Source organism: Pollicipes pollicipes, unplaced genomic scaffold, assembly GCF_011947565.3.
Source record: "Pollicipes pollicipes isolate AB1234 unplaced genomic scaffold, Ppol_2.1 Scaffold_4295;HRSCAF=5057_pilon_pilon_pilon, whole genome shotgun sequence".
Taxonomy (NCBI): Eukaryota; Metazoa; Arthropoda; class Thecostraca; order Pollicipedomorpha; family Pollicipedidae; genus Pollicipes; species Pollicipes pollicipes.
In genome coordinates this window covers 17,754,259-17,771,757 of record NW_023596461.1, presented here as the reverse complement: position 1 = coordinate 17,771,757, position 17,499 = coordinate 17,754,259, and the positions used below count along the sequence as shown (strand labels likewise).

Genomic DNA, 17,499 nt, shown 5'->3' with positions numbered 1-17,499 from the left:
GCGGTGCCGTAACAGAGTGAAGAGACTGACTACTCTCGCGCGACGCTCCTGCCTGTGCAGCGGTCTGCTGACAAGGCGGCGAGATTTCTGGAGCCGCCTCAAGCAATTCGGACTGCAGCCAGCAAGCGGGCATGATACACAAGATTACGTCATGGGCGCCCGGGCGGACGCACTCAATGCCCACTTGCTGCCGTTGGCCTCCGCATCGCTGCGGAGGCGGCGGCGGTGCGTGGCGGTGCTGGTGCGCCTCCGGCTGGATCGCGCCCGTAACGTGTCGGTGCCTCGGCGTTCTCTCTGCATCCAGTCACTCTAACGGAGTTTTCTGCGGCATTTCTGCACCAGGAAGATGAGCGCTCGAGAGCACATCTTCTACATCTGATAAACTTTTCTATCATATCACGCACCTTTCCGTCCGCCTTGGAAGATCGCGCGCGTCACCCCGGTGTTCAAGTCGAACGATCGACCAGACCTGAACAGCTTCCGGCCCATTTCCATTCTTCCTGTATTGTAAAAAATGCCAAAAACGCCATCTGCTCGCAGATCACTTTTTACCTTCTTGACAATTATGAACTGACGCCATCACAATATGCTTACCGTCCACATCACTCGACGGGGGACGCCATGATCGACTCTTTCGGGAGGCTGGCAGGAGCTGTCAACATCGGCCATGTCTCGTCGATAACGACTGTTGCGCGCTGTCACTGCCTTAGCAAAGCCTTTGACAGCGCTGATCACAATGTCCTCCTCAGCAACCTGGAATGGTACGAAGGGTCCCCGGGATGGTTCCGGGACTACCTGTGCGGTCGGAAGCAGGTGGTCAGTGGTGGTTCGGTTACCTTATCTCTATCCTATGGGGTGGCCCAGGGATCCCTTGTCGGCCCAATCCTGTTCCTCATCTTCATCAACGACTTATCCGGCTTCCTACCCCACGGCCGCTTACTGTCCGATGACACCCAACTCCTTGACTCTGTTACCCTCGATGCCGTCAGCCTGTCCAACCCGAAAGCCCGTGTCGAGAAGTCCATTCAGTGCCTTCAAAACTGGCTACAGTCAAAAAGCCTTAAGATGAACACCAAAAAGGCGGACTTTATGCTGTTAGGCACCAAACCTTCTATCACAAAAACCCGCAACTTCCACATTATTATCTCCGACACATACACTCATCCATCATCTTCAGTGAAAGGCACTGGGTGTAATCCTCGACCACCACCCTACCTGGGAACTCACATCTCCTCTCTCGTTCGGCGCTGTAATGCAATCCTCGTATCCCTGTTCAAAACCTGACACTTTTTCACTCCTGAGGTTTTGAAACTCCTCGTCTTACCCCACATCCTCTGCTTCCCCTCCATCTGGGGTGGAGCGGCCAAGAGTTACCTAAACAGGGTGCAAAGGGTGATGCATTTCTCAACCAGGCTAGCGAGTGGCGTCCGCCGCAGCAATCACATTTCACCCGTTCTGGAGGCGCTCGGCTGGCGTGGCGTCACGAATCTTGTGCACCACGGGAATTGCCTGAATTATACAGAGCACTGCACGTTCCTGAATCTTTCAGTACACTGCGTGCTCTATTTGTAACGCGCGCCGAGTCTTCCCAACGCCAAACCCGAACTGTTTCGGGCGGTGTCGGCTCGGTATATCTGCAACGTGTCCGACTAAGCGCCCCCCAGCGACACTTTCCGTACCGCGACGCCGCCGCGTGGAACCAGCTGCCTGCGGCGGCCGTCCGTGCCCCTCGCGCCAGGCATTCTTGACTGTTTTAAATCACTGACTCATCGTCCGAAACTGTGTATCTATGCGTATGTGTGCATCTCTGTACTGTGTGTGAGTTCTTTTTCCTTGTACGACTGGGTGTAGAACAACCACCACGCGGTTGCGCCGTAAATAAAAGAACTATTACTGTAACTGTAACTGTATGACGTCATTCAAGCTCCGCGTTCTAACTTAGGGTATGGCAGGAAATGAAATGACATCATAACACTGTCACATATTCTTTCAGATATCATAGGTCCCACACGTGGTTGATTTACTCTGCTTTTGACGACGCGGGTTGTTTGCGTTTTCTCGGCTTGCGAGGAATATCATTGGAAACTCGCTGAGACGAAGACAAATGTGAAATTATGCATTGATTGCTTATTAGATGACATATAGCAGTGTATGTGCTTTCAACACTGAATTGTTAAGAAATGGATCGCCGTTATCCGAGATGCTGGTAGGTATTTCACAAACCGAAAACAATTTCACTGCCACTTTGTACCAGGGGTGTAGTTCCTTTTCACTTGGAGAAAGCAGGGGGCTGTGCTCCTGTCCGTCCACTCTGGGAGCGGTGTGTCAAATCCGGGGAAAACTCAGCTTTGTAACAGACTATGGGCAGTGTCCTAGAATTGCTGACTTGGTGTACAGCAGCACCCTATGAGGAGGAATTCTTCACTCTTTTCCCGATATTTTATGTGGGTTTTCCCTCCTACCTGATATTGTCTAACCACACATAGCAAACCAATATCCCCCTTTCAGAGGTTCTAAGATGTCATCCAATACCATGCTCACCTGAAACCATCAAGCATAAACAAGGCTCCACAGAACCTGGACACCCATGCCTCACCTACGTCTTTCCCCACCTACATCCGAATCATGCATATGTATGCAAAGAGCAAGGACACTAGGTACCTTTAAGCCCGAGAGCCTCAGCGACTCCAGCCGCATGCGCAATTTTTTGTCACAGCATGCAAACACCACCGCAGCAAAAAAGCCTGGTACAAACACCAGCAAAGCCTGGTAGGGAATTTGACTCCACATTCTAAAAGCTGAAAATCACCATTTGCGTTTTGACCACTCATTTTCACCGATCTCTAGTCAAGTTAATTGGTTACAAAATTTGATCAAACAACTCTTAGTTTTTATATTCATTCAAGTACTTTTGTCTTTCTTGGTCTCATACAAGTGTGTTGCAAATTCATTTTTCCTTCCTTTCTGATCATCTTTAAAGACACCAACTATGGGCTAGAACGCTGAACAATTTCTCTGCAAAATGTTTCAACTACAAACTTGCACATATTTCTCGCATAAATTGGATTAATTCGTCAGCCACCCAAACGTGTTTGATACGCACCGAAGAGTGAGCAATTCATAGGTAGGGAAGGAGACAATTTGAAGCATGATACGTATTTTGGCGCCATTCTTGCCCTGTTAACCCCCAGTTAGCCATTTTTGCTTCATATTGGTGCTCAATCATGATAAATATATGCCATTTCAGTTTCACTTTCTCACGTCGTTACATTATTCTGCTGTATATTGTTTTGGGACAAGCCTGGCGCAGCTAATACATAGGTGTATGGCGGCAAAGTTGTGTCCCGCGAAGTGTTTTCTCACGCACATCTCCTCTTACTTATTTCATGTTCTAATCTTAAAGGTTGATGGGCACAATTTGTATTTATATTTTGTGGGTGGGTTGACTGACCCCGTCTGTCAGCAAACCGTGCGAAAGATACTAACTTTTTGTGAGTGGGGAGCAGAAAGAAGCCTGCGCCTAAAAAGCCGGTAAATTTTTCCTGTGGAGTAGCTAATTGCTGACCATACCTGCTTTCATCACACGTTTTGTAACCAGGTTTATTTATTTTCTGTTTAAATTCATTGAGTTTCGGTCACAAGACGAATTATGACGTCACCAGACGTGTAATCAAAATTTTGCTCCATAACTTGACTATTTGCTACAACTTTGTTAAAATGGTCCCTCATGTCTGCTTTTACAAGATGCTGTCCATAGTTGCTGTAGTTTACTGATTCGCGGATGACTGTACTGTAGATATGCAGTATATGTTTTAAAACAGAAATACTCTAAAGTGCAAAGCAATTACAATATGAGGTGGATATTGGTTTTTAGCAAATAGGCCATCCCTTTTAAAATGTGAAGCTAACGTCTCAAACTTTATGTCATGAAATATGAATAACCAAAAATTAATGAGTGTCTTTGCTGCACCTGCAAAGGCAAGCAGCAGAAACCGGTTTTGTGGCCATCTACAAGTTATGTTACGTCTGGAGGAGAGAGGCTGTTTTGTGGAGCATACCCACCATTTCACTTCACAGAGGCTAGCCATGACAATCAAAATAAGTTGTTTAAAGCGATTTGAGGGGTTTTGACTTCTGTATTGTTAACTTGGTCTGGTGTCAACAAGCTTCCACAAATTAATTGAACCAAAACACAAGTTGATACCAGACAAAAATAGCTATCATATTTTTTATCGCAAGTGCTGCTGTCAAGAAATAGGTGAGGTGAGTTCAGGTGTTCAGCATATGGGCTACTCTAAGTTAGGCTAAGTTGGTTAAATACATGAAAAGTGGCGGAAGGATTTTGCATGAATCAGTGACTCACAAATGCTGCTGTGATACAAATAGGTTAGACATGATGAAACAAGGTACGGCTTCTTTAGGTTAGGCTTAGTTAGGTTGCTTTTATGGAAATAAGCATTGGGGTTTTTGTAGGAAACAGAAACAAACAACAGAAAAATATTAGTTACATTTATTGACCCCATCTTAACGGATGCCAGAGCTATGTCTGTGGTTTTTGATATGGTGATTTGCTGATGTGCAGGAGCCCAAGGCTTTTTTGTTTAAATGTTTTATGCTTGTTGAATTTTTGTCGTGTTTGGTGTTGAATTCATTTTGTTTTGTTTTGTGTTAGAAGTCCTGGGGAAGGGGAGTACAGAGTGCAGCATCAAAACATTGATGTTGCATAGATTTTTATGCTCATCACATTATTATGAAACTACTATTCTTTAACACGCACTTGGGTGGGCGTCAAATTGACCCCTCCCAAGAGGTTTTTCCAGAATGGTTTCCAAACGGCGCGGCCAGCCTCGCCAAATTTTGCACGGCTGTAGACAATTAAATAGCGGATCCTTTGACATCAAAAATTTAGACGTGCATTGCAAGGTCGCTGACATATGGCAGGTCAAAGTCAGGCTATGGTTTTAGCGAAGTAAATTTCTAGGGAATCGTTCAATCTCATGCAACAACGGATTGTTAGACGAATCCATACATCTCTGAGATGCTTTCTTAGGCAACACCAATATTGAATGAGCAATAACGTTGACCTTAGGTCAGGTACAAGGGTCAGACCAAGGTCAAAACCAACCTGTTTTTTTACCCTAGGGTTTGCAGTATGTGATAGCTTCTGGTGCTCGTTCCAAATTCATTGATAGCAGGAACCGCATTAGACATGCTCCGTGGACTTCTCAGGGGCTAGAATAGGTCGTTGACCTAATATGACCCAGGTCAACATTTTATTTTTAAAAACGTACTGCCTAGTGTAATATTTGTCGCTTATTCAGATTCAAAACTCAGAGTAGTCTTGTATAATTTTGATCATGATGACCCTTAAAAAGTCAAACAAGGTCACTGAGCTTAAATGAACATGTGAACTTTTGCTTAGAAACAGTTGTCTAGGTTCTAGGGGCACTTTGGAGACCAGCCTGAAAGTTGACCTTATTTGACCTTATTTGATCTGGAAATCATGGCCTAGGAACCTTAAACCTTTACTTAAGTGAGTTAACGTACAGGTCAACACACCCTGTGAATTTGGTGTCTTTAGTTTTCTTAGTTCCCGAGACCTCAGGGTGTCAAATTGACTCTTACCTCCACCCGAGCGAAGGGTATCTAGCCGGCCACCCGGGAGCGTGTTACTGCGTTCTGTTTCACTGTAATGACCTAAGATGTTATAGAAACATATTTGTCATGTTTCTGATGTTACATCCGTGCCAACTCGAAATGGATGTTTTTGCTGGCGCATCTCTCACTGATTCATAAGTTCCAACTTTTGTAAATTGAATTTTTCAATTCCATACAGTCTTCCTGCGACGGATTTTTTTCCACTCCTACCCTAGTTCAAAAGCGATTTTAGCTCACTGGTTATGGAGATATATCTAGCCTTCTTCCCCAACTAACTTGGAGGTGTGGGTGCTGCAAAACTTAGGCCCCGCTTGGTGCCTTCCAAATCATTTCCTGGGGCCTCACGACAATTTGCTCTTGCATACTGGTGGATAATGTTCTCAACAGCCCATTGAAATAACTCTATTCCCCGTAGCTAGAACCAGAGACAGGATTCAGGAATATGTTTTACCGGCGTACTTCCACACTGGGGTGAGGGGAGCGTCTAAGCTTTAAAATGGAACTATATGGAACTATATCTTAACCACATGGGCTGTCTGACAAATTTGGCACGGATGCCAAAGAAATGCTTGGGAACGGATAAATTCCGTCGTGACTATCCCTACTTTTAATCGTGTCACTGCCCTTACAACCATGTAACCTAGAAGGTACCCTCTAATTGAGGGCGCGAAACTAAGGCGGCCAGAGAGGGCTGAGCCATCCCCCAATTTTGTGAAAATTTATAAATGGCTATGTAGTTTTTGACTGGCAAAATAGCCCAAAAGTAAAAGCGCCATGGGTGAAACCAGGGGGACACGGGGCCATGGTCCCCCCCCCCCTCCCTTAGGCCTCAAAGGGGCCATAATCTCCAAGGGGCGCATAACCGGCCAAACATATGCAGTTTTTGAACGCAAAACTCAACAAAACAATTTGGGGGCGGGGTTTCCAGGCGACCAAGAGCAGTTGCGAGCACAAGTGGAGGGCCCACGAGTAGATAAGAATAATTCTTCACTGACAGAGGGTGGTGATTGGGAGATTTTAAGGCTCATAATGCTGTCTAGGGGCCCGTGCTATTTCCGGGGACCTGTATGTTCCTTTGCACGGTTAGTCCGATCGTTAAGGGGGCCTTCCACTTTGCCCTTGATTCCTTTGCATTTGCTAAGAGGGCCCAGCGCTGTTGCTGGGCCCTTCCTGCTAGTGCGCCGGGGTGCTCTTGTTAAACAGGGGCCTTCCGCGGATTATTCTCACTCGCCCGAAACGCTCTGCACGCTATACCCGGGGACCCCATTTCTTAACCTGCCGGGGTATTCTCGGTTGCTCAGGGATGCTTCACGGTGGTCTCGGTTAACCTACCGACGCGCTTGCGATATGCTCAAGGGCCCTCTGCATCGGTCTAGGGCCCTTTCATTTATCTGTCACTTTCTCAGGACCCTACACTCTTTTCGGGGTCCATCTGTTAACATGCTCGAGCACACTGGATTGTTTTGGGCCCCTGCACGTTGGATATTTGAGTGTTGGGCGTTGCGTTCCTGTCAGGGGCCATCTGATTGCCTGCTCGGGTACCCTGCATCTTTCGTGGACCCTCAACACTGGGCTTTTGGTACTTGTTATTTCATTGGAGGGCCTCATGCTCCTACCGGGGGCCTATCTGATAAGCTGCTCGGGCACACTTGATCGTTCGGGAGGCTCTCACGTTAGGACTAGGGTAATTCCTATTTATATGGATGGCTTTCGGTTTTGTCGGCGGTTCCATCTGAAAACCTGCTCGTGCACACCCAAACTTTCGGGTGTCGAGCGATCGAGTGTGCATTGTGCCTCCGGTGCTTCTTATTTGAATGGAGGGCCCTGCGCACTTGTCGGGGTTCCCTCTGTCCGCCTCCTCAGACACACTGGATTCTTTTGGGGCCCTGCACATTGAGCATTCGAATGCAGGGCACCACGCTTATGTCGGGGGCCATCTGATAGCCTGATCGGGTACACACGATTTTTCGGTGGCCATCCACACTGGGCATTTGGTAGTTGCTATTTGAATGGATGGTTCTACGTTGTTGCCGAGAGCCCTATCTATTAAGCAGCTCTGGCGCACTCGATCGCTCGGGAGCTCCTTCATTGTGCCGTGGGTATTTCCGCTTTGGTTGGGGGTCCCTACGTTCTTGTCGGGGTGTGTGTGTGTGTGTGTGTGTGTGTGTGTGTGTGTGTGTGTGTGGTGTGTGTGTGTGTGTGTGTGTGTGTGTGTGTGTGTGTGTGTGTGTGTGTGTGTGTGTGTGTGTGTGTGTGTGTGTGTGTGTGTGTGTGTGTGTGTGTGTGTGTGTGTGTGTGTGGTGTGTGTGTGTGTGTGTGTGTGTGTGTGTGTGTGTGTGTGTGGTGTGTGTGTGTGTGTGTGTGTGTGTGTGTGTGTGTGTTGTGTGTGTGTGTGTGTGTGTGTGTGTGTGTGTGTGTGTGTGTGTGTGTGTGTGTGTGTGTGGTGTGTGTGTGTGTGGTGTGTGTGTGTGTGTGTGTGTGTGTGTGTGTGTGTGTGTGTGTGTGTGTGTGTGTGTGTGTGTGTGTGTGTGTGGGTGTGTGTGTGTGTGTGTGTGTGTGCGTGTGTGTGTGTGTGATGTGGTGTGTGTGGTGTGCGCGCGCGCGCGCGCGCGTGTGTGTGTGTGCGCGCGCGTGTGCGTGTGCGTGTGCGTGTGTGTGCTTGTTATTTGAATGGACCCTACGTTCTTAGCGGGGACCCCACCTCATAAGCTGCTCGAATGGTGGCGGATACGGGGTGGGGGGACGGGGGACGGGATCCTACCTCCCTCGTGCCCGAGGGGCTCCAAAGGGTCCAAATGGTTCATAATCGGCCGAAGGGGCGCAGTTTCCTAACACAGAACGCAAAAAATCGGACGTTTGTGGCCCACAGACAACCAAGAACAGTGGCAAGCAAAACTCCACAGCCAATGAGCAGACAAAGTAAGTCTTCGCTGATTGAGAGAGTGGTTATCGGGGAAACTCTCATTACCCTGTTCAGAGGCCTTGCGCTGTTTCCAGGACCCTGTATGTCCACTTGCCGGGTCAATCCAAACGCTAAGGACCCTCACGCGTTGCGCGTGTTATCTTTGCATTTTCTCATTCCCTACGCTGCTGGTGGGGCAGTATCCGCTTACGTCCCTGGGCACTCTTGTTCGATCGAGTTTTGTTCCACGGATTCTTCACATTTACTCGAAAAGCTTTATACGCATTTTCCGGATATAAAATTTGCGGAGGACCCTTCACTCCTATCGGGTTCTTTCTGTTGACCTGAGCGGGCACCCTTTAATTCACAGGGGCCTTGATAAATATGCACTGATCTCGGGTAGTTCTTTCTTCTTCTTTTTTTTTGCTTAGAGGGTCCTGTGCTCTGGCAGGGGTCCTACATCAGCTTGCTGGGACACTCCCGATCGGTCAGGAGCCTACCTCGCTGGTCTTTGGTTCTTTTCGCTTGCTTTGCGAACCCTATACTTACCGACGGGAGCGTATTTGTTGGCCTGTCATGGCGCCCTCGGTCGTTCAGGTTCCGTCGCTGTTGGCTTTTGTGTCTTAGTCTTAGAGCAGCTGTCGGGTATGCGCTGATTAATTATTACGCCCAGTGGTCGAACGTAATTCTATGAATCACCGACGCCTTATGTGTATTCCGTTGATTATTTAATTTGTGACACGTATACCTGTGCATCACGTTCCAAATGTGTTGTCGTTTCCAAGATGTGTTGTGCTCTTTTACAGCAAAGGGAAAACTGTTTTAGTAATCGGCCATCAGCTGATCACATCGACCAGCCGGCTAGCCGTAAATCAGCAAGGGAATCAAGTTCGTGCTTGATTTCCATGGTGTTTAGCAGTCAACTTTAATTTATTCTGCCATGTTTCTCCGAAATGCATAGCCCCAAAACGGCAGGATTTGCAATGATTTGGAGAAAATTAATAAGATGCATATATGTACATACGTAGCGCGCCTGGTCTTCTAGGGTTGCGTTAAGTACAGCACAGTACAGTACAGTATAGTACAGTACAGTACAGCAAAGTACAGTACAGTGCAGTACAGCACAGGCCACATTCCCAACGCGAAAAGCTAAGCGACAAGTCTTGAGCTTGCGTTTGAACCATGCGCACGTTGTCGTGCGAGACCCAATGGAAATTACAAATGTGGGGATTACCAGAACTTTTATAACAATCTCGTGTGTCCGGTTTCTGTATAAAACATATCCTGGACTACTTCTGGCCACCACAAAACCTGCAGAGCGGTCACCTGACTTAACAGACCAGCGTCGACTTTCATTATCGATAACCAATCCGCGGGCGACCCGCTACAGGGGCGGGCCGTGGAAGTGAGCGGCAAAACACTACCAAACGTGATTCATGACTCACGCCTACCATCAACGTTTGCCATGTATCCAGAGAGCATCAGTCACGGTGTATGTCTTGTCCGCCACCAGCCGATCAGAAATTGACCCGAGCGTCCGCGGTATTAGGTTCCAGAACGCGAGAGCCCATCCAACTGTTACCAGCGCCCCGACCTGCGCTGCCCTGCCTGTCCCCCTCCCCAGGGGAGAGCGAGCGAAGATCGGTGTGCACTTATACGAGCCAGTGTGCCGTGCTGGATACCCGTGGCTCTGTGAGTGGACGCGCCTCCTCAATACACGTGGCTGAAGTAGCACGAATGCATGGTTGTCTGGGCGTTGCCAAACATTTTCGGATTTTCTTGTCACGTAAGTTGTTAAGTTGTGCATAAGTTGCAGTAAGCAGCTGCGCGTAAGTTATGCATTTACGAGGAATGTTGTGCACATAAGACAGCACTATCTTTATTGCTCGGAGAAAAAGCAGGAGAATGGAGATCTAGATTCGTTCATAATTCGGCAGCACGCCTTTATCGAAACGAATAGCAGAGGCTTCTGGTGTGCGTTTCGATAAATGCGTGCTGCTGATGTTGCCGCGATATCAGCCATCTATATCTCCAATCTTTTGGTTTTCCCCGATGAATAAGGTTACTAGTGCTGTGTTATAGATGTTCTAGTCGGTAAAGTATGAACTACAGAATGGCACAGGATCGGGAGACCCAGGATTACGTATAACTGTTTCCGGCAGAATGCGATGCAGGCCATTCAAAGACAACCTGAAACCAACCGTTTATTCGTCGTTTCACACAATGAAAGCAGCCAATGTTTTTTTTTAGAACGTCCCAGCTGAATCAACGTCAACATCGTTGCACCCATATGAACATAAAATCAGTAAAATGCAAAACTAGGTAGTGGCATCCGTATTGATAAATTACTCGAATGTTACATAACGGAAGCTGCCCTTGGCTCTCCCGATGTCTGTATAAATATCATTAAAACGTTTTATTGACTCAGCACCAGTGAACCCACGTATCAAGCTGTCCAAAAGCAGTCTAGGCGTAGCCGAATAGCACTGGCAGCGCGGCCCCGCGTCCAAACAATGTCTCATCGACATGGCGACAACACCCCGGGGCTCTGCCTAGCTGGCGGCCTGCTTGACACTGGTCTGCAGCTGGACGGCCTGCACCAGCAGCGGCAGCAGGTGCACGTGCTCCCTGCCCAGCGCCAGCGGCAGCTCCTCGGCCCAGCCAGCATCCTCGGCGTCCCAGCGGGCCAGCAGCAGGCCCAGTGTCACGCGCAGCCGCTCGGCGCCCAGGATCTGCCCCAGGCGGCAACAGATCACTGCCAGACGATGTCGGCCCGAGCTATCGGCCACGTGAGATGCCTGGTTCAGCTGCTCCAGACAGGGGGACAATCCACAACCGACGGCTGGCATGTCGTTAGCTAAAGCGGCGTCATAATCGATCCCATATGTCAATATGACGTCGGACTGACTGACGTCATGTGAAGATCATGACGTCCTATACTGACGTCATAACCGTCATAATCGATCCACACGACCCCACTAGAAAGTAGTTTCAATGGCCCATTCCATAGCAGTTTTCGCAACAACAGAACACACAAATCACAGCAGTTTATGAGCGCATCGTGTGTTAAAATTGGTGGACACAGACTTACCGAGAGTTTAGTTTAGGGGTTTAGAGACCCGATAAAAAAGGTTGCTAAAAAGGGGAGCATGCTCAGACTAGATAAACAAGTCTCTTGACGCAACCGTAGAAAATATTTCAGCATTAAAACTGATCCAGAATAATTATACAACATCAAAGCTGGCTGTTGCACGGATGTTCAGCGACGTTTATTTGGGCTGTCCAATAGACCACTCGGTTCGACTTTAGACTGCTTGGTGGGTTGAAACCGATCCACTTAGAAACCAGTTTCATCACGATCCGGTTTCGGAAGCGATCGCCTGCCGTGAATTGGTGTTATACTCACAAACCACTTCACAATGATATGTGGACAAATAAATGTTTGCACACCTCGCACTTAGAACGCATTGCCAGGGCAACCAGGCATTCTTGACGCTGGGATGGTATCTAACACGTCCCTGTCTCAACCCCCCCCCCTTCCCTCCCTGCTAATCACCACGAGGGTTATAATCACCGGACGACAGTCTCGGGATCCCTCTCATAGCCTTGGGATCCCCCTCATAGCCTCGGGTCCCAGAATGCAATGCTTTCCTACCTAACTACTCAATGAATAAGGACATGATAAATTTAATACTGCAGATTACTTAATATGTTTACAATGTGTGGGATGTGTGGGACTGCTAGTGCATTGCAACCAGACGTCCTTTGGACACCTACGTTTTCGTTTTCAGAAGACACAAACGTCCTTAATGGTGATACGTGTGCTTTAAGACAAAATATGGAGCAATTGTGTGCATCAGCAGCAAAACAGGGTAGTCATGCCAATATTTACATAGTTTGAATACCACCCTGAAAACGTGGTGGTTGTGGTTGTGGTTGACCGTGGTTGAGATTGGTCCAGACAGCGGTCAGATGCCATCCAACCTCCTGCAGGACAATCTTTCTCTTCGTTTCGGAGTCGGCTGTTCAGTGTCCATCGAACTGAGTCCGGCCCGGCGCTCAGCCCGATGTCAGAGGCAGCTGCACCAATCAGTAGCCGGCGAAGGCGCGTGCACGACCATGAGCGGCCATTACGGTCGATTAGTGCCAGCCGGCGTCATTACTACGCCGTCTTCGCCCGACGGAGCGGAGGGTGGCTATCAGGAGCCGGATCGAAGAGTAAGCGGTACTCCACGTGGGACGTGGCAGCGGGTGGGCGGGGCAGAGCGGAGCCGGTTTTGATAGGCGATGTTGACGATAGCGGCAGGACGGACGGGCAGGGGCTATGAGAAATCGCCTGACTGGGAAAACCTGTCAGGATTGGGATGCATGTTAGACATATCCGTCATAGCCAGTCGGAGAGATGGCTCCTCCACTGCAGTCCGCGTGTAGCACTCTCCGCAGAGACTCAAACTCTCCGAGAGTGCTCTCTCTCTCTTTCCATCGTTATTTGTCGTGGGATCGCAAGGCGACTCCACATCCTGCCCTGGCTGACAGATGCATTATCCAAGGCTGTGTTTTTGTCTGAAGACTCGCCCAACCTAGTTGCTCCAGCGGGATGACCTCGTATGCGCTCTTAGCTCACCCGGGTGCCCCAAGAGAGTGGACTCGTCCGAGGTCTCACCTGCTTGGAGTGCCCAACACAATGGACTTGCTCGCGGTCTCATCTGACCCGAGAGCCCAACACGGTGGACTCGTCCATGGCCCTGCCTCACCTGAGCGCCCCAACACGGTGGACTCGTCCGCGGCCTCGCCTGGCCAAGATGTCCCAGCCGAGCAGACTCGTCCGGAGCCTCACCTGACCCAGGTGCTCCAGCAGAGCAGACTCGTCCGGAGCCTCACCTGACCCAGGTGCCCCAGCAGAGCAGACTCGTCCGGAGCCTCACCTGACCCAAGTGCCCCAGCAGAGCAGACTCGTCCGGAGCCTCACCTGACCCAGGTGCCCCAGCAGAGTAGACTCGTCCGCCGGTCGACCGGGCCGGATCCTTGCAACCCACATCACGCGGGCCAGCTGCTCGTCCTTGGCGTAGCGACACTGAGCGCAGATCAGCGAACAGCACGCCGCGCTCTGGCACCCCACCTTGCGCGCGTGCAGCGCGGTGCAGCCTGCCGAGCCACGTGACGTCAGAGAATCAGCTGGCGGCACTGTTTGTGTTGCCAGACGCGTGGTTCGAAGCGAAACGACCATTTTCACAGAAAACGAGACGTGCTCCCGGAATATGGCGGCCGAGAACGGAAGAGGTCTTTCTGAACATTCTCTGAAAGTTCCGAGAGTCCTTTGAATGCTACTATCGAAGTGAGCGCCACGAATGCCGGTCAATAGTTGGACGTGTTATGACCTCGTCATGAATATAAATACGCCAGCCCGCCTTTTAAAGGTCACTATATTTCATTTCATAGTACCTGAACTACGCCAATAGACATTGGCTGACCACTCCTTACGTAAAGAAAGCAACAATGTTTGAGCAATTATGTCGGCCGAGGCGATTAAGTGATCCAAACAAAACGACAGACACGCTTTCACGGTATTTCGCATGGCAGGGCAAGTCCTCCACCGCAGTTAGCATTAAAGAAACGGGCACTATAAGGCGGCGCATTGTTGCCCTCACTATTAAAACATACCAGCCGTGGTCAATCGCTTCTCGGACATCAGCCTACCTGTCAGCTGAATGCTGTTCTGGTTGATGTCCGGCAGGCGCGGCGACAAGTTCACCAGCGTGGCCTCCTGACTGTCGCATTCCTTCTCCTCGGCCGCCGAGCCGGGCGGCTGACGCTCCGGACCGCCGCCTGGCTCTTGAGGACGTTCGGCCGGTACCGGCCGCGGACTGCCAGCCTCCCGTCTCCGGCTGACCTCCGGCGGCTGCTGGTCCGTCCGCCGCTGCTGGTCGTCTGAGTGGGTCCAGTGTGGCCGTTGGCTTCTGCCGATGTCGCTGTCGACACTGCTAACGCTGCTGGCGCTGCTGGCGCTGCTGACGCTGCTGACGCTGCTGGCGCTGCTGATGTTGCTGGCCGAACTATCGCCGCGTGGAACCACCTGATGATGGGCTCCCACACCCCTGTCCCTGCTACTGGCGACTGTGATGCTGTCGCTTCTGGAGACCGCCTGCTGCTGCTGACTTCTCGAGTTGCCGACAGAGCTGTTGCTGCTGATGCTGGGGATGATATCGTTGTTTAAGACTTGCTGCTGCTGGCGGGTGCCTACGCTGCTAGTGGAGCCGTCGCTGCGAGACGCCACTGGTCGCTCCACCGGGCGGGCTACGGCAGCCCCTTTAGACCTCCTGAAACAGAAAAGCCTTTAAAGCACAATCCAGCAGATTGCCGCCTGAATCGTGCCACATTCAGAGGCCATTGTGTAGGCAAATAGCACGGGCTTCGGCCGGCACAGACGGAATTACGATCGCGCTTCAATAATCCACATGCAATTAGATCAGCATTAGCGGACTCAGCAATCGGTGGTATCACGTTAATCGAACATTCCGGGAATAACTCATTTATGCGTACCTCCAGCCCTCCCCTGCCCCCCCCCCCCCCTCCCCTCCTTCTCCACCCCACCTGCGCGCGCACCTCGGCGAGGGCTCGTCCAGGTACCGGGCGCTGCGGCGGACGGGCGAGCCGCGCGCCGCGCCCGACGGCGCCGGCACCGGAGAGCGCGGCAGCGCTGCCACCGGCGAACGGGAGCGGCCACCGGCGCGCGCCGGCGAGCGGCCAGCCGGCGTGACCGGCCGCGCCAGGCTCAAGCTCGGCCGGCGGAACACCCGCGCCGGCGAGCGGTCGCGGTGCGGCGTGGCGCGCGGCTCGGCCGCCTCCTCGCTCGGGTCGCTGGCGCTGCGCGGCCGCGTCTCCTGGCGCGCGAACTTGTTCTTGAGCACCTGGCGGATGAGAGCACTCGGGCCGCGACCGGAAGCGCCGCGACTCTGCCGGAGGTGGTCGGCTGTGACGGCGCCGCCCGCGACCGTGGCAGCGGTGAAGGCGTCGTCACGATAGCGGATATGAAGTAGAAAAGAGTACGCACCATTCCAAGCGTGACGAACCGGGGATGTGGCCGTGAGTGGGCACGGTCTCAAGATAGATTGGTGACATTAAGGACGCTCACTTGAGCAGTTCCAGTAAGACATCGATTGAAACGATAGCGCGATCGTTGGCATATTCTTGGGAATTCGGCAGATGATTGCCGGGCTGAAGAAACTGTGCGGCACTGAATGTGCTGCCGGATCGCTGCAGCACGCCGAAGCTGAATGGCGCACCAGTTAGATGGTGTTTGGCGAGGCAATGGTGGTCCCCCGGCATACTTATAAAATATACTCTAGCGGAATCTCCGGACAAGCTACATCTTATAATAGCGCTGCGTAATGCCACTGCGCTCCGTCAAAACGTGACATCAAAGTACATCAATTGTAGTTATTTTCTAGGCAGATTTACGCTGCCGACGCTTTGTAACGATGCTGTCTTTCTTTCCTGCAGCTACCGTGACCACAGTCGCCATGACAACAGCAATGACCCTCTACTGGTGCGAATAAATAAAAAAAACGTTTGTGACTAGCCCAGCGGGTGGCAAGAGCCTGTTACCGAGAAGCACGCTGGTTAAAGTTTGAGCCGGTGCGTCGCTATGGACCATGTGGTGCTCCCGCTCCCAAAGCCAAAGTGCGCCTTCGGAATAGCTACTATAGTAAATGTCGAAAGGGAGAAGTCAAAGCCATAGTATAACGCTTCACTGAATTTGAGGAATAATAGCTTCATGTTTGCTGACCTTTTTGTCTAAACATGGCGTTTCAAGCTTTTGCAGCATTTATTGCACAAACATCTCGACAAATAAGCGTGTTGAAAATATAACAGAACAAACACGTTGAAGAAAGCAAGGCAAAGGAAATGTATGACTTTCTTAGTGGTGAGCAGGGTGTGAATGAGATTTCTCCCGTAGAAGGGGCTGCTTCGGATCGAACTTCTGAGCTATTCAGGGTTTCGAGAAAGCTGGTATTACTGATCAGATCACACGCGTCTGATCCAACAATAAATGAAAAGTAAAAAAATATGAGCATGTGGGGTTAATATCGGGCGTCTAATTGAATACGCCGCTCAACGTCTGTCATTATCTCGATGAAACAAAGCAAATACCTAAAAGCCTCACAACACCGTGCAGTATGCCGTTTCGCGCAAATCTTACCTCGATAATGCCCAACAGAAGTGTCTTAATATATGAACACTTGGTATGGAACCAGCACATATTGGGTCTAATCAGCTCTGCAAACGTGGCAGGAAACAATTCCGCCGTCCAAAGGTAAAACCCAATGTGTTAATGTTTGCCACTTTGCGCCTTTTATGTCATCTCATTCATCCACTCATGCTGATTTTGGTTATTTTAACAATCAATAGAATTTTTTTACAAAGGTTTAGCCTATTTTTTAGCTAAAAGCTTGTGAAAATTTCAACTATTGGTTTAAATATCCGAATGCAGCATGAGAAGACGAATTGGATGACAAAAAGCGCAAAATATCTGGAAATAAACATACGCGGTTTTTTTCTTTTGGATGGCAGAATTGTGTCAAAGACTTATACAGTTGCATGCTACTAAAACATGCTGAGTGCAGTGTGCATGCAATTTGGTGAGTGTGCACGAGTGTCTCATACAGTGTGCTCTTCAGCTCTTTAATCACTTTTGTTTTGTCACCAGCTCATAAAAACCCCGTAGATCAAAAATCAGTCGGTTGAACATGACAGACTGGTGCATTGCATTGCAGAAAAGACGCCCAGGTTGCCCGTGACCGCGACATTCTGGACCTAGTCCCACTACCGATCAGTATGCCAGCCCAACAGACCGGATTCCAGCTAAACCATCGGCATTCCTCCACCGACAGACATCGTGCAGTTCCGTCCGACGACGGATCCGCTGGGAAAGCCAACGT

At 50.2% G+C, this 17,499-nt stretch overlaps 1 protein-coding gene across 1 annotated transcript; it reads right to left on the bottom strand.

Annotated features, from left to right (window-relative positions):
* Nucleotides 1-10,767: 10,767 nt before the first annotated feature.
* On the bottom strand, nucleotides 10,768-15,017 carry LOC119097242 (uncharacterized). The gene is made up of 4 exons (XM_037220293.1): nucleotides 14,995-15,017; nucleotides 14,258-14,877; nucleotides 13,530-13,705; nucleotides 10,768-11,292 (listed from the first exon to the last, which is right to left on the bottom strand). Exons 1-4 carry the CDS (start codon nucleotides 15,015-15,017, stop codon nucleotides 11,113-11,115), a joined length of 999 nt encoding a protein of 332 aa, XP_037076188.1. The 3' UTR covers nucleotides 10,768-11,112.
* Nucleotides 15,018-17,499: the final 2,482 nt, after the last annotated feature.

Bases quoted from the DNA above. Each gene is read 5' to 3' on its own strand.
- LOC119097242 (XM_037220293.1), bottom strand. From the start codon at position 15,017: ATGTGGATTATTGAAGCGCGATC. The intron at 13,706-14,257 runs GTAGGCTGATGT...GTGGCTCGGCAG, and splicing joins GAACAGCATTCAGCTGACAG to GCTGCACCGCGCTGCACGCG. The intron at 11,293-13,529 runs GTGAGGCTCCGG...CGCCTGGGGCAG, and splicing joins TGCTGGGGCACCTGGGTCAG to ATCCTGGGCGCCGAGCGGCT.